We start from the raw sequence: 23,014 nt of genomic DNA, 5'->3' as shown, positions 1-23,014 counted from the left end.
CCACATCCTTGCCAGCATTTGTTATTGCCCGTCCTTTGGATATAAATCATTTTAACTAGGGTGAGATGATATCTTATTGTAGTTTTGATTTGCATTTCTCTGATGATCAGTGATGCTGAACACTTTTTCATATGCCTGTTTGCCATTTGTATCTCTTTTTCTGAGAAATATCTATTCAGATCTTTTGCTCACTTTTAATTAGTGTTAATAGATATTTTCCTATAGAGTTGTTTGAGCTGCTAATATATTCTGGTTATTATTCCCTTGTCAGATGGGTAATTTGCACATATTTTCTCACATTTTATGGATTATCTCTTCACTTTGTTGATTGTTTCCTTTGCCGTACAGAAGCTTTTAAACTTGATGTGCTCCCGTTTGTCCATTTTTGCTTTGGTTGCCTGTGCTTGTCGGGTATTACTCAATAAATTTTTGTCCAGACCAATGTCCTGGAGGATTTCCCGTGTTTTCTTGGAGTAGTTCCATGGTTTGAGGTCTTAAATTTCAGTCTTTAATCCAGTGGTCTCCAATGTTTTTGGAACCAGGGACCAGTTTCATGGAAGCCCATTTTTCCATGGACCAGGGTGGGGGACAGGATGGTTACTGGATGAAACTCTTCTACCCCAGATCATCAGGCATTAGATTTAGATTCTCATAAGGAACATGCAACCTAGATCCCTCACATGCACAGTTTACAATAGGGTTCCTGCTCCTATGAGAATCTAATGCTATCGCTGATCTCACAGGAAGCAGAGCTCAGGCAGTAATGCTCTCCCCCAACCCACTCCCACTGCGCCACTCAGTGGGTGGCTCATCTGAGGTTGTACACCTCCTGCTGTGCAACCCAGTTCCTAATAGAATGCAACCGGTACTGGTCCATAACATGGGGGTTGGACACCCTGCTTTAATCCATTTTTTTATTTGATTTTTGTATATAGTGAGAGAGAGGGGTCTAGTTTTGTTCGTCTGCATATGGATATCCAGTTTTCCCAGCACCTTTATTAAAGAGACTTTTTCCCATTATATGTTCTTGACACCTTTGTCAAAATTAAGTTCACTGTAGGTGAGTAGATTTGGTTCTGGGTCCTCAGCCGGGCACAGTGGGTCATGCCTTTAATCTCAGCACTTTGGGAGGCTGAGGAGGGTGGATCACCTGAGGTCAGGAGTTCAAGACCAGCCTGACCAACAGAGTGAAACACCATCTCTACTAAAAATACAAAAATTAGCTGAGCATGGTGGTGAGTGCCTATAATCCCAGTTACTCTGGAGGCTGACACAGGAGAATCACTTGAACCTGGGAGGCAGAGGTTGCAGTGAGCCAAGATGACACCACTGCACTCCGGCCTGGGTGACAAGAACAAAACTCCATCTCAAAAAAAAAAAAAAAAAAAAAGAGATTTGTTTCTGGGTTCTCTATTGTGTTCCATTGGTCTGTGTATCTGTTTTTATGCCAGTACCATGCTCTTTTGGTTACTATAGCTTTGTAGTATAATTTGAAGTCAGGTAATGTAGTATGTTCTTAAATTTTGTTCTTGTCGCTTTGGATAGCTTTGGCTATTCTGGGCCCAGGTCAGTTTTTCATAACTATGTTGTTTTCCATTGTATGCCTGTTTTATAAATTATGTAGTCAGTCTTCTATTTTAATTAATCATCCCTCTGTTTAAAGTTTAGTTCATGCAGGAGACCATGGTACCATGGGAGCACCTCACCAGTCTTTGGGGAATTCTTAGAGTTCTTCTCAAAAGAGATGGTGTCTAATTTGAGTTGGAAGGGCTACAGAGTTAGGTGTTTCCCTTCTGACAAAAATACTCTTAAACACAGGAAGCTAAGACCTGTCCCCTTGTATCCTTCCCTCCTCTACTAGGTCTCACATTTAGTAACTGGAAAGCTGGGATTTAGATTCCCAGTTCATGAGCATCAAGCTCAAGCTCTTTTAGTGATGTCACACTGCTTTTCAGAAGGTGGCTATTTGTACTTACAAGCTGATGTCTCTACTGCTATAGCTGAAGAAATTTTTGAGTTTATCATGTTATGTTGAGCCATCTTGCCTTAATGTAATAGGCAGAAAGTCATTTAGGAAGCCTCTAATCCTGCCTAATGATGCCACTATATGAAGTGCATCCTCCCAGCAGACTTATTACTCCCTACACTTTACAGAGGTGAAAGAAAATTGACATTGGTCTAAAGTGTACATATCCGTCTGTGTCATTTTATCATGTGCACAAATTCATATAACCACTACCATCATCAAGATACAAACTGTTCCATCACCACAAATATCTTGCTCATTTTCCTCTAACCCATTATAGCCACATTCCGTTCCCATCCCACCATCACCTCTGACCCCTGCCAACAACTAATATATTCATCTCTATAATTTTGTCATTTTGAGATTTTTAAGAAATTAAATTTTATGGTATGTGACCTTTTGATATTGCCTGTTTTTAAAATGGATTATAATGCCTTTAAGATCCATCCAAGTTGTCGCATGTATCAATAGTCTATTCCCTTTCATTGCTGAGTAGTATTGCATGTTATGGATGTAGCACAGTTTATTTAACTATTCACCTATTTTACATCATTTTAGCTGTTTCCAGTTTATGGCTATTTCAAGTAAAACTGCCTTGAACAATCACATAAAAGTTTTCACGTAGATAAACAAAGTTTCATTTCACTGAGCTAACGGCCCAAAAGCTCAGTTGTTGGGGCATATTGTAAGTGTATGTTTAATTTTTCAAGAAGCTGCCAAACCATTTTCCATACTTGTCTGTATTATTTTGTAATCCTACCATCAATATGTAAGAAATCTATCTATTGAGAAAGACTTGTTGAAGTCTCCAATTGTAACTGTAAATACATCTGTTTCTTCCTTCAGTCCCGTCAGGATTTGCTTCATATGTTTTGTAGCTCTGCTGTTTAGTGCATGCACATCTAGGATTGCTGTGTTTTCTTTGTGTAACTTTTCATCATTATATAATGTCCTTCTCTTATCTAGTAATTTTCTTTTCTCTAAAGTCTACTTTATCTTATATTAGGATAGCCACCCCTGCTTTCCTTTGTGTAACGTTTACATCATATATCTTTTTCTAACATTTTACTTTCAGTGTGTCTGTATCATTATATTTGATATGTTTAAAATGGATTTCCTGTAAAAAACATATAGTTGAGTCATCTTTTTGAGTCCGTCTTCCAATATCTGTTTTTTAATTGGTGTTTATAGACCATTAACATTGAATATAATGGAAAGTAATTATCTGTCAGGGCTTAAGTCTGCCATTTTATTTTTTATTTTCTGTTTGTTCTCTGCTTTTTATTTCTCTGTTTTGTTTTGCCTGCCTTCCTATGGGTTGTTGAACATTTTCTAAAATTCTATCTTGATTTATCTATAGTGTTTTTAAAAAATATATCAATGGATTTTTGGGGAACAAGTGGTATTTAATTATATGATAAGTTCGTTAGTGGTGATTTCTGAGATTTTGGTGCACCCATCACTCGAGCAGTGTACACTGTAACCGATACGTCATCTTTTATCCCTTGCCACCCCCTACCCTTTTCCCTGAGTCCCAAGAGTTCGATGTATCGTTCTTACATCTTTGTGCCCCCTTAGCTTAGCTCCAGCTTATGAGTGAGTACATAGATGTTTGGTTTTCCATTCCTGAGTTACTTCACTTAGAATAGTAGTCTATAATTCCATCCAGGTTGCTACAAATGCCATTATTTCATTCCTTGCTATGGCTGAGTAATATTCCAAGCACATACCACATTTTTCTTTGTCTGCTTGTTGATTAATGGGCATTTGGGATGGTTATATTTTTGCAGTTGTAGATTGTGGTGCTATAAACATGAGTGTGCCAGTACCTTTTTCGTATAATGACTTCTTTTCCTCTGGATTCCCAGTAGTGGGATTGCTGGAACAAACGGTAGATCTACTTTTAGATCTTTAAGGAATCTCCACATGGCTTTCCATACTGGTTGTACTAGTTTACATTCCCAGCAACGGTGTAAAAGTGTTCCCTTTTCACCGCATCCATGCCAACTTCTATTATTTTTTGATTTTTTTTATTATGGCTCTTCTTACAGAAGTGAGGTGGTATTGCATTGTGGTTTTGATTTGCATTTCCATAGTGTTGTTACACATTTTTCCGTATGTTCGTTGGCCATTTGTATATCTTCTTTTGAGAAATGTCTATTCATGTCCTTAGCCCACTTTTTGATATGATTATTTGGGTCTGTTTTGCTGATTTGTTGGAGTTCTTCATAGATTCTAGATATCAGTCGTTTGTCAGATGTCTAGACTGTGAAGATTTTCTCCTACTCTGTGGGTTGTATGTTAACTCTGCTAATTATTTCTTTTTCTATGCAGAAGCTTTTTAGTTTATCTAAGTCCCATCTATTTATCTTTGTTATTGTTGCATTTGCTTTTAGATTCTTGGTCATAAAATCTTTGCCTAAGCCAATGTCTAGAATCTTCTAGAATCTTCATGGTTTCAGGTCTTCGATTTAATTGTTTATCCTGAGTTGACTCTTGTATTAGATATGAGGTGAGTTTCGTTCTTCTACATGTGGCTTGTCAATTATCCTAGCACCATTTGTTGTAGGGTTTTTATGTACAGTTTTAAAAATTGTGGTTCTTTATATATCTTTATTAGTGGCCAATATATGTATATTACATTATGTATTCCTAACTCATCACAGTCTACTCCTATCATTATTTCACCAATTTGAGTGTAGCCTTTCTTCCCCTTATGTCCCTATACCACCCCGATTTATAATATCATTATCTTTAAACATTCTCTTAAATGCATTTAGAACCACATCAAAGAGTGTTGATTTTGCCTTAACTCTCAAACATAATTTAGAAAACTCAGGAGAAGGAAAGCCTATAGTATTTAGTCATATTTTTGCTTGCTGTGTTTTTTCTTTCTACTGTTCCATGGTTACTTCATTTATTTTCCTTTTGTTAAGAGATCTTCCTTTAGTCATTCTTGTAGAGTAAGACCACTGGTAACAAATTCTTAGTCTTTCTTCATGTGAAAATGTTTTAATTTCTCCTTTATTACTGAGTGTTATTATGGCTGGGTATAGGATTTAATGTTGATAGTTCTTTTCTTTCAGTACTCAAAAAAAAAAAATACCATCACTGTTTTTGACCCTCTGTGTTTTCTGATGACAAATGTGACATTAATTGAAGTTTTTTTCCCATATAAAGTGTTATTTTTCTCTCACTGACTTCAAGATTTTTCAGATGTTTAACTACTCTATGATGATGTCTCTTCTAGTGGGTTTTTTTTCTTTGGAGATGGAGTCTCACTCAGTCACCCAGGCCAGAGTGCAGTGGTGAAATCTCAGCTCACTGCAACTTCTGCCTCCTGGGTTCAAGCGATTCTCCTGCCTCAGCCTCAGAGTAGCTGAGACTACAGGCATGTGCCACCATGCCCCGTCTCATCTAGTGGGTTTCTTTAGAAGTATCCTGTTTGAGGTTCAGGATTTAGCTTCTTTAATGTGTCAATTTATTTATCTTACAAAATTTGGATGTTATTCAACTATCATTTTTCAAATACTTTTTCAACCCATTCCCTTTCTTCCCTTCTTCCAGACTTAAAGGGATAGAAATGTTACATATTTCATTATAATCTCACAGATCCCTGAGCCTCTGTTATTCAGACTGGATAATTTCTATTGCTCTGTGTTACAGTTTACTAATTCTTTCTGTGCCTCTTCATTCTGCTATTGAACCCATCCACGTAGCTTTTACTTTTGTTTATGGTATTTCTCAATTCTAAAATTTTCATGTGAAGCCAGGTGTGGTGACTCACACCTGCAATCCAAGCATTCTGGAAGGCTGAGACAGGAGAATTGCTTGAAGCCAGGAGTTGGAGACCAGTTGGGCAACAAAGCAAGGCCCTGTCTCTACAAGACAAATTTAAAAATTAGCTGGGTGGAGGGGCCTGCACCTGTAGACCAAGTTACTAGGGAGGCTGAGGGCAGAAGGATTGCTTGAACCCAGAGTTTGAGGCTATAGTGAGCTATGATCACACTACTGCACTCCAGCTTCAGTGACACACAAAAACCCTGACTCAAAAATAAGTAAATAAATAAATAAAAATTGCATTTTATTCTCTTTTGTATCTTTTACTTCTTTGCTAAGACCTGTTTCTTTGATGAGGCTTTGGGTGTTTTTAGAGCAATTTTAGTTAGGTTCCCAGTACAATTAAGCAGAAGGTGCAGAGATTTCGATATACTCGCTGCCACCCCCCCACACATTATCAACCTCCACCACCAGAGTAGTAGTATATTTGCTATAACTGATGAACCTAACACTGACAGTTGATATATTATTATCACCTGACATTTATATTTCTTTCATTTTCATTTTTATGTGTTTTTAGGATGTTCATAATTACACATTGAAACATTTTTATCATGGCTGCTTTAAAAGTCTGTCAGATAATTTTAAGATCTCTGTTATCTTGGTGTTCATATCTATTGATTGTCTTTTTTTCATTTGTTATGATATCTTCCTGGCTGGAGGTATCTTGAGTCATTTTCAGTTGAAAGTTGGGCATTTCCCTATGATATAAATTGTATTTAAGCCTTCTGTTTTAAAGGGCTGTCTCTGGTATCACAATGGCAGGGGAAGTAGGATGTTCTATCTTATTTCTGCCAGGTGGAGGTAGAAGCTCAGGTTCCTTACCATGCTACTGTTGCTACCCAGTCAGGTTTCTACTGGGCAGAGATGGGAGTTCCAGCTCCCAGCATAGTCTCCAATGACAATGCATTAGTGCTGGATGATACAAAGTCCAAAAATGGATTCTCCCCTAGACCTCTTTCCTATGCACCTCAGTGGAGAGAAGGAGTGGTCCCTTCTTACTCCAAGCAGGGGTGAAAATCCAGGTTTTCCATTTGTTCTGCACCAAAACTGCATGCGTGTGTTAGGAGGTGGTTCTTGTTACCAGCAGATAGGGATGAAAGTCCTGGCTCTGCTTAGTCTTCTCCAACACCACCCCAGGGGAGGTGTAGGGCACCTTGTCACAGCCTCTTAAGGGCGGAGTCTGGGCTCCTTACTTGGCTTTTCCCTGAGTGGGTAGTGGGGGTGCCACAAGCTTTTGTGTGGCGTTTGGGTAGAGTAAAGCAATTATTGTCTGAAAGTTTCCATCTTGCTAGGCTGCACATTCCTGTTTATTTGGCAGAAGAGAACAAGCTTTTGTTGTGACAAAGCATAGACAGACCTTGAGGTTAGATAACCTTTACCAATATGGGGACTAACCTCACAAGATTCTGTGCTGCTATTTGGAGTAGATATTATTTGTTTTTTGTCCTAACCTGTTTTTTTGTTTGTTCGTTTCTTATTCCATATTAACACTACTCCCAAAATGCATTTTGGTTTTTAAATTATTTTCCAGAAAGTTGAAAGTTCCTATGTTTGTCAATTATTTTAATATTCCCTATATTTTTAAATGGATGGTTGGTTGGGTGTCTCTAGACACAACACTTCACACTAAGCAAGGCTGACAGTTAAGTGATGTGGAAGCCATTATCTCACCTTTGTGCTTGCAGGCTGTGGCCTCTTGCCTTTTTCTATTTCATAATAAATAGCATTAGCATTGAGGAACTTTTTAACACCTATTGAGGGCAGGGTTTTTCTAATTCCCTCTAAGAGAGGCTTTTAAAAATGAATGACTAAAACCTAACAAACATACATAAAAGATAGCTGTGTAGGAATCTTACATATTAATTTAGATTCAGAAATACCAAATAAAATACCAACAAACCAAATTAAACATTACAGTAAAAGAATCATCTACCATGACAAAATATGATTTATCCCATATTATAAAATCTATTATTGCAATGTATAATATTTGTTGGTCTGCTAAGAAAACACAATAGTGTCATTTGATGCTGAAAGGGCATTTGATAAAATTCAGCATTTATTTATGAGATTTATTCTGAGATAACTAGAAATAGATGTCTTCTTTAAATAATAAATAATAGCTATATTAAAACAAAAACCATAATCATATTTAATATGAAACACTCTTGGCATTCCTCCTAAAATCTTGAAAGGGCAATCATACTAAGACCATTATACAATTACTCTAGGTGTTCCGGAAAAGATAGTAATATGTAAAACACAAAGAAGAGCTACAACTACAAAACCACCATTCACAGATAATATGATTTTTTCACCTAGAAAATTCAAGAGCATTATCTTTGAACTTATCAACAGATGAGATGCTTAATAAATATGTAAAACATTCCTATTTCTATAAACAAGTAAAAGCTAATTAGATAGTCGAATTCTTTAGAATATTTCACTCCTGATAGTACCAGAAAATATAAAATACTTAGAAATAACCCTAAGAGGAAAGATATAGAGCCTATATAAAGAAAATTATGAAATTCTAGAGAGATTACAAAATTATTTACATAAATTAATGTATCATGTTCTGAATAAGAAGACTGATGAAACAACTGAAGATATTTCCAAATTAATTCAGAACTTTTGTGCAATCCCAGTCAAAATGCCAGTGGATTTAGAATATTGATAAAATTATTCTTCAGTATATCCGAAAGTATACAGGCAAGAATTGCTAAGATAGCTTTTTAACTTGACAATAAGTAGGAATTTCACAACGTTTTATTATGAAATATTCCAAACTTACAGAATATTTTAAATATAGTACAGTGAATATATACACATTCTCACTAGATTCAATAATTGCTAACATTATGTGACATCTGTCTACACCAAAGAGAAATTTAAATAAAAATGAACAGTGTTCTGTTGTAAGTGTGGTATCAGCTAAAAACCCATCTTTCCTTTCCCTTAAAGCACCTTCTGAAAAGAATAACTATACTTGCTATCAACAGTTTCTTTGTGTGTGTGTGCATACACACATTCATGCTTTCTTTTCTCTTTAACTCCTCATTATGAAAAATTTCAAATATATGCAAATACAGAATGAATAGCCTGATGTACCCCTAAAAATCAAGTGGTTTTGACCCTTTGCAACCCATCACCAAACTAGTTTTATATGCTACCCCACCACTCTACCATATTATTTTGAAGCAAATCCATATGTCATGTTATTTCATTTGTAAATATTTTAGTAAATATCTCTAAAAAAAAATTTTTTTTTAAGATGGAGTCTTGCTGTGTCACCCAGGCTGGAGTGCAGTGGCATGATCTTGGTTCACTGCAACCTTCACCTCCCGGGTTCAAGCCATTCTCCTGACTCAGCCTCCCAGGTAGCTGGGACTACAGGCATGTGTTACCATGCCTGGCTAATTCTTTTGTATTTTTAGTAGAGATGGGGTTTCACCATACTGCCCAGGCTGGTCTCGAACTCATGACCTCAATTGATCCGCCCACCTCAGCCTCCCAAAGTGCTGGGATTATAGCCATGAGCCACTGCACCCAGCCAGGACTCTTTTTTATAAGCAAAATATGATCATGCCTGAGAAAATTAATAATGATAATTTAATATCAAATTCCGATTTATGTTAAATTTCTTTATCTCATTTTTAAAGTCATGTTTCACATAAGAACTATACATTGCAATTGGTTGATATATCTCATAAGACTCTTTTAATATGTAGGTTTATCCTCCATCTCCTTGTTTTTACTTCTTTATGGTTTATTTGTGGAGGAAACCAGGACATTTATCTTATACCATTTCCAATAGACTGTATTTTGCTGATCTCTTGGTGTCCTTTTGTTTCAAATTTCCTGTAAATTGTTCATTAGATCTGGGAGATTGGTTTGATCAAATTTTATATTTTGGCAAAAATATTTCATGATTTTTGTAAAGGTTTCATGGGCACTTAAAAAAGGGGTTTATTTTCTTTTTTCAGCATGTAGAGTTGCAATTTCGTCGGTTAGATTTACCTCGTTAATTATGTTATATGCTTTTTGAGAGAGCTATAAATGTAGATATACAGACATATAACCTGTTGTGGACTTAAAAATGGTGAAGTTAAAATCTCATGCTGCTAATGTTTTTCTCTACTTTTCATTATAATCTATAGTTTTGCTATATGGTGTCAATGTTGTATTATTTGATATATAGATAGTCATAATTGTTAGAGTATTATTATAGAATACACCTTTTAACATTTCTAGATGTCCGTGTCCCCCCTCTTTAATGCTTTTGTCTATTTAAGATTGTAACCACTGCTTTGCATTTTAATGTTCTTAGAAGAGTACAAAACTACAAAAAATATTATGAAAAATTTTGTAGTTATGGATTTATGTAACTTTATAGTATTCATTCATGGATGACAGAGAAGGAGCAGATCAGATCTCGTAAATAGTATTTAACCTCCAAGTGATAGGATTATAAAAAGTTTTAATTTTCTTTAAGTTTTTCCAAAGTTTTCTGTAGTGAGCCTGTGTTATATTTGTAAGGCCCCAAAACATACTATTTTTACAAAAGAACGTTTAAGAGAAAGTCTGCAAAGGTAGATCGGTTTTCTTAATATTTTCAGCATAGTTTTGCCACGGCTGAAATAGGAACAGTATTGAACAGTCTCTTTTCCCCCACTTTTAATCACAACTAAAATCATACACATGCATCTGCCAGTGATGCATTTGAAATGGTGAAATCTGATTGCAAGAAACTGTGACGTGAATAAGTAAAAATTTACTACAGTCTCTGATGTGACTTGAGGATTAGAAGTAGAATATAGGAGGCCTTTTGAAATCTGTCTTACATTCACTCAGGCTTCCCTTGGTTTTGAGCCAGATAACAAACCCTTCAGTTGAATTTTTTCCATCCAGACACTGGCTTAAATGAAGGTATACTGAACTTGGAGATGTCATTTCAGCATTTGGCTGGAAGAACTGTTGTAGAGGAGCTTCTTTAGATATGAAACCATGAGGGAATTCTCAGAGTACATGCATTTTCACACATCTGCTAATGCAAAAGCCCCGTGTGAGCATTAGGGCTCAGGAATGTGATGTGGATTCGAGATGATCTCCACAGGATTTTGGCAGGTCAGAACAAACATTATCTTGCTCCCATATGTTTTTGTAGGATCTTGAAAGGGAAATCATATACATTTCCTTAAACTCACATGCTGAATTTTCCCACATAGACAAAAAAAAAAAATCTCAGCAAAAATAAATTCAAGAATATGTATATATGATGTTCACATATTTAGCATATGTTGTCAATAGAACAATGTAAGCTGACAGCTATTGGAATTCACATACAGTTTGCATTTACTTTGATTTATGTTTAAATGGCTTATCTCAGAAAACCTGACCCAACAGATAAAGACTGTGAAAGATTCCACATTATGGGTAAATCTTTTTTTGAGCAGGGGGAATGAAGTTTTGCTCTTGTTGCCCAGGCTGGAGTGCAGTGGCACCATCTCGGTTCACCGCAACCTCCACCTCCCGGGTTTAAGCAGTTCTCCTGCCTCAGCCTCCTGAGTAGTTGCCCGCCATCATGCTTGGCTAATTTTTTGTATTTTTAGTAGAGATGGGGTTTCATTGTATTGGCTAGTCTGGTCTCGAACTCCTTACCTCAGGCGATCTACCCACTTCTGCCTCCCAAAATGCCGGGATTGCAGGCATGAGCCACCTCGCCCAGCCACTGGGTAAGTCTTTTTTAAATTCTCTCTATATTTCCTTAGGTACAGCATATATGTGACCTGGTACCCCACACCTCCCCAGCTTCCCTATCAATATTGCAGTTCCCCCAAATTGACACCCTTATCAATAGTGTCGTAGTATTTCATATAAATCTGACATATTCACGGTATAAAAACAACCAGGGAACCCCTGTGAAGCTAAGAAACTGTTTTCAAAAATAATAATGATAGTATACACTGTAGACAAAGACCCTATCTGTTTTTTATCACCCTTGAATAAACTCAGCCCTATTTGATATGGGGCCTGACATAGAGTGGGCAGTCATTAAATTTGACTCACCCTTTTCCTAAGTCTTTTTTTTTCTATTTTAATTTTTTGAGGGAGGACAGTGGAGGGACTCAGTCCCACAAGACCTAAGTTTTTTAATTCTCTACTTGTAGTCCCTCTGTATGTAATCTGCCCAATATTAATAGTTTGGCTTCTTTTCTCTGCAAACATATGATTAAAAGTTTAATAAAGAAATAGAACCTGTATCAGCAACTTAATGGCCCTTGTGTCAAGGATAGCCTATTGGTTGATTCTCATTGGCATACATGCTGACATATTTAGTTTTATTTCATTCTTTGATACAGCCAGGACCTTCTGTAGAACTGAACATAATTTTGAAAGAATGATCACTAATCACTATTTGTTTTCATGTTTTGTGAATGAGTTTTGTTGCTATAGTCGCATGTGTGTAATCGAATTGATTTTCAAACCAGTTCTTTTATGTGCTTATACCACATGGTTTTCAGCTATCAAATGTTATTTCAAACTTGTATCTAGGATATATATATACTTTTTTTTTTATTATTTAACATTTAGAGAGAAGTCAGTTATCTTTGACCTCATTTCTTTTACTCATTTTGTGTTTGTTTCTTTAACACCAATGGTTTCCTATTGGCTTATTTAGCTGGAAAAATTATTTCTATAGGGCAATAAAACCTGGGGTTCTGCTTTACAAAATGAAACATGGAGTGATAATATCATTAATTTAATCTATTAACACATAATTGCTCTTGGGTTCTTTTCCTGTTATCTTGAGCCATCAAGGTTATGTTGCTTTACTTGATCTGAATTTGTCAGTCTATAAAAGTAGGGATTATAATATTATAATGCATCTTTTTCATTTAGTTTGTTAACTACATTCTATTGCAGAACTGTTATTTTTAAGATCGTGGAGATCCCTAGAAGTACTGGCATTTTTGTACCAGTTATTCATATTTCATTGCATATTAGTATTTTGGCATCATTTCTTACATACCTTGTTAGTGTTTAGGGAAAAAAATGTGGAAGCACTTCTTGATATTTTTTTCACTGTTTTTCCCTAGTGAGTAGTGTAGTTAATCATATTAAAATGTTCTTCAGTTTTGAAATATGAGAGATTTTTCAAGCCCTTTGAAAAAATGGTTATAGTTCATTTTCCATATATTACTCAACATTATGGATCTGCCTGCCAAGTGATCCCAGGTGTGGGATTGCAGCAGGTAATTTCCTGAGCTGTATGGTACAGATGATTTTCTGTGTTAGAAGATGCTATCAGCTCACCTGGCCTCTTAGTGACAGAGAAATCCTTTGTTTATTCATTTAGTAGGCAGATTAACCCTAATGAATATTGGCTTCCTGGAAATAGATACAGGTGACAATGGCAAAGTGAGGAGAGGGGAGATGTAAGACAAATTCCCTTTTCTTTCTTCACTTATAAATAATGGTGGCTTTCATAGGAGAGTGCTTTAAATCAGAAAGGAATGCAAAATATTTGAACCCAAAAGATAGATTTAAATAATCAACCTTTAATTTTTAGTTCTGAATGTCTATGTATATTTATATTTTTCAGAAGAACTAGAGATTTTCTAATATTGGCAAATACTTAAAAGTTTCATGTTGCCATTAGAATTAAACAAAAATATTTAATTAAATACTTCATGCTGGTTTGGGGAGAGCTACTCACTTGAACACAGAAATACTTTCCTAATATTCCTTGTACTCAGATAAATTTTGTGAATTAGAGAAGTCTGACATTCAACCTCTCTCAGCCTCTCTCAGCCATGAAAGAAAAATGTGCATTATTCTGTGTCCTTTCTTATAGTGTGATCATATTGGTTCAATGACATATTTGTTTTCTCAGAGCAAGGATAGAGGACTAATCTAGGCATCAGAAAATTATTCGTAGAGTTATACTATAAACTATGAAAAGTTCCTAGAAATAAGCTATTTTAAATTCATTGCTCTACTATGGCTTTTAGAATATTGGCAAAAAAAGACATTTTTACCAATATAATTTCATGGATATTTGATTATATAACTAATAATCTATGATGAAAACAAAATGTTCGTGATTGCAACTCTAACTTTTGCTTACCAATGGATAGAGTACTTTACAACATTTTTCTGTGAATGATTTTGGAGATACATTATTCCCAAGATGGAAATGTATAGATACAGATGTGAAAATCTCTTAATGTTCAACCAGACTTTTCCAGATCTTACAGCTATGATTTATACTGCATTCTCCAAAGACTTCCAAAATGTCTTCTTTTACATAACTTTATCCATTAGAGGAAAAGTTAAAATTCTTCCCCTCAACATGCTAAATGTTGAATATAGGCTTTTCATGATACTTTGTAGTTGACTATAAAAGCTCTAAAATTTCAGGAAGAAGTGGAAAAACAGTTTACCTTTCACAAAGATTTAAAATTTATGATTTCTCTTAGCTATAGAGTTGAGATTCTGCTTGAATTGTGTTATTGGGAATTTGAATAATGTGAAATATATATGAATTGGAAGCAGTAATAAATTGTGAATGAATCTTTTGCTTTTTACTCAAGATTACTTTATCCTTAAAACTAATGTTTCTATAACCTCTGACCGAATACAGAAGATCCAAAATACTTCCAAGGGTGAGAATTTTTCCTTGCCTGTGAGCAATTTAATTCATTACAGTTGTGTGTGCATTGTGGCATGTGGGTACATCAGAAGCATATTTGCAAATTCTGAATTTACGTATCACCTTGCCAAAATGTGCGGCAATCCTTTACTGAATTGTCAGTAATATTTATTTTCAGGGACATTGGAAAAAAAGAAAGCAGTGTGTATGTGTCATGTTATGTCACATGAACCACTGCCTATGTTAAATAGATTTTTCTTTCCTTTTAGTGAAAAACAGAAGGACAATAGTCATTATATGATTTTGTATTTTAAGTATTTTCATAATCCAACATAAATTGGCCCACCCAAGGATTATGTCTGTCTTGTAAAGATATGTTTATATAGTCATTGGGTGAAAGATTGCAGAAGTTGAACCACTAGTTTTGAAAGTTGAGCCAGACCAGGAAAAATCAGGATACAATTTGGCACTTAGGGAGACGAAATGATTTCCTTTTTAGCTGCTGATTTCTACTGGGAAATGTATCCTTGGACTGAAAATTGCATCCGGAAAAATGTTTATGTAGTGTTTTTCAAATGACTGATTATTCTTCTAACCTTTAACATGAACTGTGTCTAATTTTGGTCTCTCTTAACTCTTTCATGACTAGGGGATTTTTCTTTGTGGGAAAAACATTACAACCATATCATTACTACTTTGAATACCGGAATGTCTTACATGGTAACAAGAATACAAAATGTGTTAAGATTTCTTTCTGGGTTATTTTTCCAAGCAGGTAGTAGAACACCAAGGTTATCTACCCTATTATTAGATTACATTTAAATTAGGATACATCTCAAAACATAAACAAAAAAAAAAAAAAAAAAAAGAAGAATACATCTCCAGCAGCTGCATCTCTTCCTCTTCACCACCAGCTACACATGTGCCATAGGAGCTTTTTATGTAATATTTGGTCTTTGCAAAGATTTGTACTTCTGTATTTTCTTTTTTGTGCATTTAGTGACTTTTCTGGCTAAATGATTGCTAAATATTGTCCATCACAGATTGAGGAGCCTCTGTTCATGTTATATCCAGTCAAGGAGCCAGGTTAGAGAAGGCTTCACCACTGAGTTATTCTAGGTGACCGTGGCAGGGGTAAGGGGACACTGGGCATTTCATGGTGGTCACTTCTGCTTACAACTCATGAGCTATAACTGTGCTATCCAATATAGTAGCTACTAGCTGTGTTTTTAATTTACATTTAAAATAAGATTTAAAAAAATTTATAATTCATTTTCTCAGTTACACTAGCCACATTATCATATTAGACAGTACAAGGTATAGAACATTTTTATCATCATAGACAGTTCTGTTACAGACTACTAGGTTAGAACTTTAAGAGGATGGGGATGTATGGTTATTTTGTATGTCCAGAGGTGGGAAAGAAGGAAATATTACCAAACTTCAGTAATGTCTGTCATCACTGGTAAACTGTATGCTTGAAAATTACTCCTCAGATCCTCTGTCTTCAGTTTTTCCCTTTTTGGGGGAGTAGAACAGGAGGGAAGGGGGCTACAAAGTGAGGAGGGTGATATAAAAAAATTAAAAATACATATACACATGAACACATACATACTGCTTCTGGCCATGTGAAAAAAGAAAAGTTAAGGAGTAAATACTTGAAATTAACATTCTGCCTCGCAGGAGTCATTCTGTTCAATGTCTTCCTTTGAAGGAAGACTCTGTATTGCGTTTGTGTGGCTTTGGGGAAGACATTCAGCAAAGAACACCACAATTCCCATGGAGCTCAGAAAATGTGATTAAGGAGTTTGAATGTAATTACCCAAAGTTTGGCTTTTCTTTTAAAGAACCCATTCATTTTAGAGATTCCTTGATACTGTAAACCTGACAACTCAATCTGGTTTTCTTTTAGGAAGCCTTCCACCAGGAATAGTGTGAGTCAAGGATGAGTACATAAAAATGAAGCCCATGCTGTGAGGACCGCCTGGGCAGCATTAGACTTTGACTTAAATCAGATTTCATCTATGGCTGACACGCAGAGGAGATACTTAGTGAAATGTGTAGAGATCCATTCAAGTTCCTTTCTTATTTGTTTGGTGTATTAGCTTATTTAAGTGAAAGGTGGGATACCAATAGATATACATTCAAACAAATCACCCTGCAATTATTGCTGAACTCAGTAATGATAATAGATTTGGAAAACGTTCTGTGTTTTCAAAGACAGAGGTTGACAAGCAATGGACAAACTTTCCATTCTTTTCTATCTCAAATCATTTGAATCATTTGACAGCTATATACAATCTGCAGCACTTGTAAAATAAAAGAAAAAAGTGTGGAGAGAGAGAAAGCAAGAAAGTAACCCAGCAGAGTTTGTGACAGAAACTGTTAGCCCTCCTTTGTGTTGTTTCTGCACTTTCTTGTCAAACATCTGGAAACCAGCATATTGGCAGTCGTCTCACAACATGATTTTGCATTTACATCATTGTGCTAGCTGGTAGAATTTTCTTCCCCCCCAGGAAAAAAAAAATCGGCAACGTTTGGTCTGTCACAAGGTCAAGTGATGATTAGTGATGCAGTCTCTCCTAAACACATGGTTAGCACAGAAAAGTTAAATCAGTTCCCCAAAATTTGGTAACCATTAGAATACTTCCCAAGTCACTTCCGGATGTCAGGCCTAAGGTGGAGAGTGGGACAGGGCTATATTGAGTTCTTCGCAGTTTTCTACAAAAGGGATTTAGTTTGGCAGCTGATCCAGCCAAGGAAATACTCATGCAAGGGCAGAGCTAGACAGGAAACACTTTTGAAAGTGCTGTTTTGATAGAGGATCATGAGATCAGGCAAAGAGCTGTGAACTTTATATGTAGCCTAGGCCATGTAGCACTAGGCTAGCCACCTGAGGGCATGGAGTAAGAAAGGAAATTAAAGAAGAAGGGCCAGAGAACTTACAGGCAGTTTTCTTTTCTCAAAAGAGCAGTGCTAAAAACTATGGATTTCTTTGAAGTAGAGGAACATAATTAATGAATTCCTTCGTTGTTGTTGTTGTCTTTTTGTAAAACGTTCTACCACCATTATTCACCTTTACATTTTCGACACGATTGTTAGACTACTAGAGCTAACCTCATCCGTTCTAACCACCTTTTTGTAGCTCTCAAAAGAGCTGTCTTCCAAGGAAAACACTGCCCTGAGCAAAGATTGTATTTTTAGAAGATGGACGTTTTATAATGGTAAGTTTTGACAACTTGCTCTGGTTGCCATGTGTCTCCCAGTCCCGCTGGTGGGTGGGTATTTGTCAGGAATGAGAATATGTCTGAGATGGTCTGCTTTATAGCAGCTAGTCTTGATTTGTAGCTTCCAGGGCCTTAGGCATCTTTTTGGCTCTGGAAACATAGAAGGCTTTGGTTGCCTTGGCTGTGCTATTGGAGAAAAGGAGAGTCTCCTGTTTTAGGAGGTGCAGATGTCCAGTCTCAGAACCATTGTTTGACACCTTTAGTTCTCGCCATGTTCTTCTTATATCCTTCCTTGTCCATATTTTAGAACTTACAATCTGAGTATTTCTTCTACTGAGCTATTCTTCAAGGTCTGCAGAAGCCATTTTTGTTTATAAAGCTGAAATTTCTCACAGCAGATCATTTAATTATTTCTGTCTTAATCACATAATTTCAAAGAAAAATAAAATCTTTATCTGTACTAACAAAGGCTGCCAACACTTTTCTGTATACTACCAATGATTCTTGTTTTGTAGCTTTTTGTTCGTAAAGGCAATGTTGTATTCCACAGCACCATTGCACACACTCTGTGTGTGACTCAGACATTTGGCAGGTTCAAGATAGAGCATATGGATGATGCTCTAATGACATCTGTCCAGCTGTTGTAATCACAAATTTGGTGGACAGCTGAAAGACCCACTTTCACCTTAATGGAGTTTATGCGACTAATTTTTAATTTACTGTACATTTTTACATGTCTCAGGTTTATTAATAATAATTCCACAAGTATTTCTCTCAAGTCTAAATCCCAGAGCTTTATTAAAAGTGGCAAATTATCTTCCCAATTAATTATGAGAAACTCATCTGTACAATTTTTTTATTCTCCACCAATACAACCCAAGGACACCAATCATTAGAATAACCACAAAACTAATTCTTAATTACCTTTTGCCTGGGACACTGCAGAAGTAACCAAATTGGTCCTCAAACATAAGCCTTTCTAATCCTGCCGCCTCCCTGGTTTACCTTGCATAATTTGAATAGAATCTTCTTCCTCAAGTAAGTTTTATCCTGTCACACCTGTTTTCAAGAACCTTTGATTGTATCTCATTTTATAACATGAAGTTCAAATGTTTTGAATGGAGATTTTAAAAGTCTAGCCATGCTTCTTGTACATCCCCTCTAGGAGCACCCCCACTCTAATCAAATTGACCTTTTTAGTTTAGCTGGGCTCCAACCAGTTCTGATTCTAGCTCCTGAAGTCAGCGTCAAGAAATATTTGTCTTGGGCCAGGCACAGTGGCTCATGCCAGTAATCTCGGCACTTTGGAAGGCCGAGGCGGGTGGATCACTTGAGGTCAGGCATTTGAGACCAGCTTGGCCAACGTGCAAAACCTTGTCTCCACTAAAGATACAGAAATTAGCCTGGCATGGTGGCATGCACCGGTAATTCCAGCTATTCGGGAGGCTGAGGCAGGAGAATCACTTGAACCTTGCAGGCGGAGGTTGCAGTGAGCTGCGATCACGCCACTGTACTCCAGCTTGGGTGACAGAGCAAGAGTCCATCGCCAAAAAAAAAAAGATATTGGAGACATAGGTTCTAGAGTAAACTCTGCCACTACCTAGCTAGGTTGACCTTTAACAAGTCTGTTTCACTTTTTCATAGGTTATTTCTAAGATACTTTCCAAATGAAAAAAATACTTTATGTTTGTAATTTTATACATGTAATTCCACTTAAGCAAAATAACAAAAAATAACAGTCATGTCATAGACATTAGAGAGTTCTTAACTGAAATGTTTCATTTCCTAATGATATCGCTGAAACAGCAGGTGTGACAGAGGGCTCCCTGACTTTGATAGTTTTAATTATCTTAATTTATCTTCTGTTCCTCTTCCTTGGACTTAATAAGTTTTGAATTGGGTATGAAAATTATTAAGTCAAAGGTATAAATTATAGTTCACTAAATAAGTTCATAATCTGTTTTATACCATTAAAATGAAATCATATTCCAAATTCTTATAATTAAGTGTGAATGATTTGCATTTGAGATTTTAAAATAAAGCCTAAACATTGCAGTCCCTTTCCTTCTTCACCCATTTATTTCTGCGTCAGGGCCTTTCTTCCTTGAGGACTGCGGGCCTCCAGCCTTTTCAGCCTGTAGTGATCTGCACTTCTCTGTTTTTCTTTCCCTGAGAGTGCTGATTAGTGACTTGTGGTGTGGATTCTGATTTATCGCAGACCAGAGCTGCCCCTTAGGGGCTGAGCAGAAACACTCATGAAGGAGCCTGATTAAAAAGAGTGGTAATGAAGACAAATGTTTCAGAGGGAGTTGAGAGAAAACCAGTCCTTGGCATTCCCCGTAGCTCCTCTGAGCTTTTGAAAAGGAGGTAGTGGTAGCCAAAGGAAATATTTCTTCTTTGTTGTTTATTTCTCATGGCACTGGAAACATTTTTCTTTTCCTCTTGGGTGTTCTAATTCTCACTTGTTAACTGCTTTTCATGCAGAGTTGCAATTAACCCCTGGCAGATACCTCACCATGTTCTCCTTATAGCCCCTCTATCCCCAAAGAAGTTTTTAATGCTTTGACCTATAACCATTTTAAGATTCTTCAGACGTGACACTTGCCTAATTTCTCAGATCATTAAATCACACGTCTGGTTTTCTCCAGTGATTTTTACTAAATTTGATGGTAGGTGCCTATAATCACCTTCCCTTCTTCTTATTTTTACAAGACAGAATGCCAGCAGAAAAAACAAATTCCTGTTCAATTGGTAATTTTAAACACAGCTAGGTCAAAAAGTTTCAAATCTAGTGTTAAGTCTGTAACTGAAGGCACCACTCCACAATTACTTGAGTATAGGTGAGAACTTACTTGACAGATAATTATGGTTGCTTTCCCTGGGTCTTGGGGCATCTACCAAATCCTAATGGTACTCCTACCGTCTATGGCTGTGTGAGCTATAATCTACTTCCCTGGTCCAACTTAACCAAAATTCTTTTTTCTTTCAGAAGATTCCCTAACATTGGAATAAATGGTAAGAATATAGATTGCTTGTACGAGGCTTGAATAATGAGTCTCTAAATTATATTGAGTGGTCAAAATACTATATTCGGAACACACAGAGAGAGAGAGAAAGATAAAATGCCTCAGAAGCCGTGAAACGTTCTAGGGAGCAAAAGCATACCACTGTGCCTGCTCTTGTTAATTGTGGAGGAGGCAAGATGGAGAGAAGGAAAGAAAGACAAGAGAAATAGAGGAGTCCACTCCCCTATCCCTGAGAAGAAGCTCCTTACCAGGTCTATGTGAAAGATCAAAGAATCCAAGCAAGGTTCATAAAATGCCACCACCCCTGATTCATGACCTGACCTACTGAAAGGTTTAACTTCTACAGGCAGGTTGTGGTTTCTGATCCAATCAAGTGTATTCCTTTTCTTGGAGAAAATCTCACTGTACTTAGAGAATCTTGTCAAATATCTAAGGCTAAAGGAAAATTTAAAATCTAATCCAATCAGATGAATAAGCTGATAAAAAGATAGAACCATTAGTGTGAGGGCAGCATTTAAAATGATCTCTATGGCTTTTCTGGGATTTTTACCTCGGTCTCAAGAAAAACAAAAACAAAAGCCCAGAACAACAAATGAGTTGAATGTTGCTCAGATATAAGGGAATATTTGAAGTTAACCCTTTCTGATGAACATCTGAGATGAAAGATCTCCATTAAAGATGAAATAGCGTATACTAAGAGAAGGGTTAGGTAAGAACTTTCACACTTACTTTGGTTCTATTGAAGTTGGGTCCATCTTAAAGATTAAACTCTTTCCCAAGTATAAAGGCAAGGTCAGGGTCTGAGTTAGGCTAATTGATGTCAAGTACAGGGTCTGTTGGAAAAGCCAAAAATTGCTGCAACTCATCTGCCAAGAGACAAAGCTTTAGGCTGCTGGACTAATTCCCAAGTTTGTAAGATTACTTTAGGAGCACCCTCCAGGCTAGTGGAAGGATGTGCAGATTTCAGCCATTGGACATTACTTCCCTGTTAAGTTGGGAAGAAAGACTTAGTAATTTTCAGGACTGAACCAAATTCCCCCTTAAGGATCGATGCACTGTCTTCCTAGTCTGAAATACTGGCATACTGTTCTTTATTTTTCCTGACTTCAAACAGGCATATTAAGATTTCATGGATCTCTGAATCTTTCTTTGAGGATCTGGGAACACATCAGAAAAACCAGATAGAAAAGAGGGAAGAGGAAATAGGTTATTTCCTTAGCTTCCTGAAGCAAATGAATTGGAAGGATGCTTTCGGAGACTTTCATTGGCCTCCAACTGCCTGGAATCTCAAAAAAAAAAAAAAGTAAACCCCAAAAACTATCTTTGATTCTTTACTGTGTAATCTTTTAACAAAGTATTTTGCAAACATACTTAGCATGTGATTTTCACATATGTATTCCAACAAACCATGGAGCAGAGTTGGAAAGATGAAAGCATTTGAAGACTGCAAAGTAATTTTAAATTGTGGGATATATTAACAAAGGAGTCACATACAAAAAGGAAGAAGATGGAGAGTTGTCCTGATTTATAAAATAAATATTTCATATAGTCTGCTATAGTCTGGCCAGTATGGTCAGACAAAAGTCATGTTCAGAATAAACACTGGAGTGATTTATACATCCCAAAAAGAAATGGAAGAAATATCATTTTGTAATAATATAAGGATCAATAATAGTAATGAATATTTGTTGATTTTTTAAAAAAATCAGCTGTTAGGCATTGTCCTCAGACTTTGTGAGCATTATCTCATTTTTCATCATTTTATAAATTAGGAAATTGAGGTCTTGTGAAAGTAATGTGCCTGGATTGTACCACAGTAGGCTGGTGGAATGAGGATTTGGAACCATGCGTGTCTGACTTCAGAGCCCTCACTTTTTACACCAGCCTCTACTACCTCCCTGGTTAGTTAATTTATTTGTAAAATGAGAGTACTGGACTGGGCAATTTTAGATCCTTTGGTTCTGGAATTATAGAAAAGTATTATAAAGTTTGGAGAACTATGTTATGGTGGTACATTTAGAGACAAACTGAAATAGCAATTGTAATGACATTTCAACTTGATAGCTAACATTGATGGAGCCTGTGCTATATAATTATGTAATTAAATTTACAAACACCTCATTTAATCTTCAAAACAATCCTTTTGGCATTGGTTTATTGTCCCTAAGAAAGATTAAGTAACATCTACAAATCATAGAACTAGAATTATTCATGACAACTCAGCCACATCAAAGAT

General features: G+C 36.3%; 1 protein-coding gene across 18 annotated transcripts in view; it reads left to right on the top strand.

Moving 5' to 3' along the window:
• Positions 1–23,014, top strand: part of BCAS3 (BCAS3 microtubule associated cell migration factor) — a 754,554-nt gene that overhangs the window by 480,502 nt on the left and 251,038 nt on the right. For 2 of the 18 annotated variants that reach the window (XM_078373704.1, XM_078373702.1), the window contains one exon: positions 17,671–22,410. The exons of the other annotated variants lie outside the window; for them this stretch is intronic. In XM_078373704.1, coding sequence (XP_078229830.1) covers positions 17,671–17,729 — 59 coding nt within the window. In that variant the 3' untranslated portion in view covers positions 17,730–22,410. Of the gene's footprint in view, positions 1–17,670; positions 22,411–23,014 lie in introns of those variants that run through there. 18 annotated transcript variants of the gene reach the window in all.

The sequence above is a fragment of the Callithrix jacchus genome, chromosome 5, assembly GCF_049354715.1.
Source record: "Callithrix jacchus isolate 240 chromosome 5, calJac240_pri, whole genome shotgun sequence".
Taxonomy (NCBI): Eukaryota; Metazoa; Chordata; class Mammalia; order Primates; family Cebidae; genus Callithrix; species Callithrix jacchus.
This window is presented reverse-complemented; position numbering and strand designations above follow the sequence as displayed.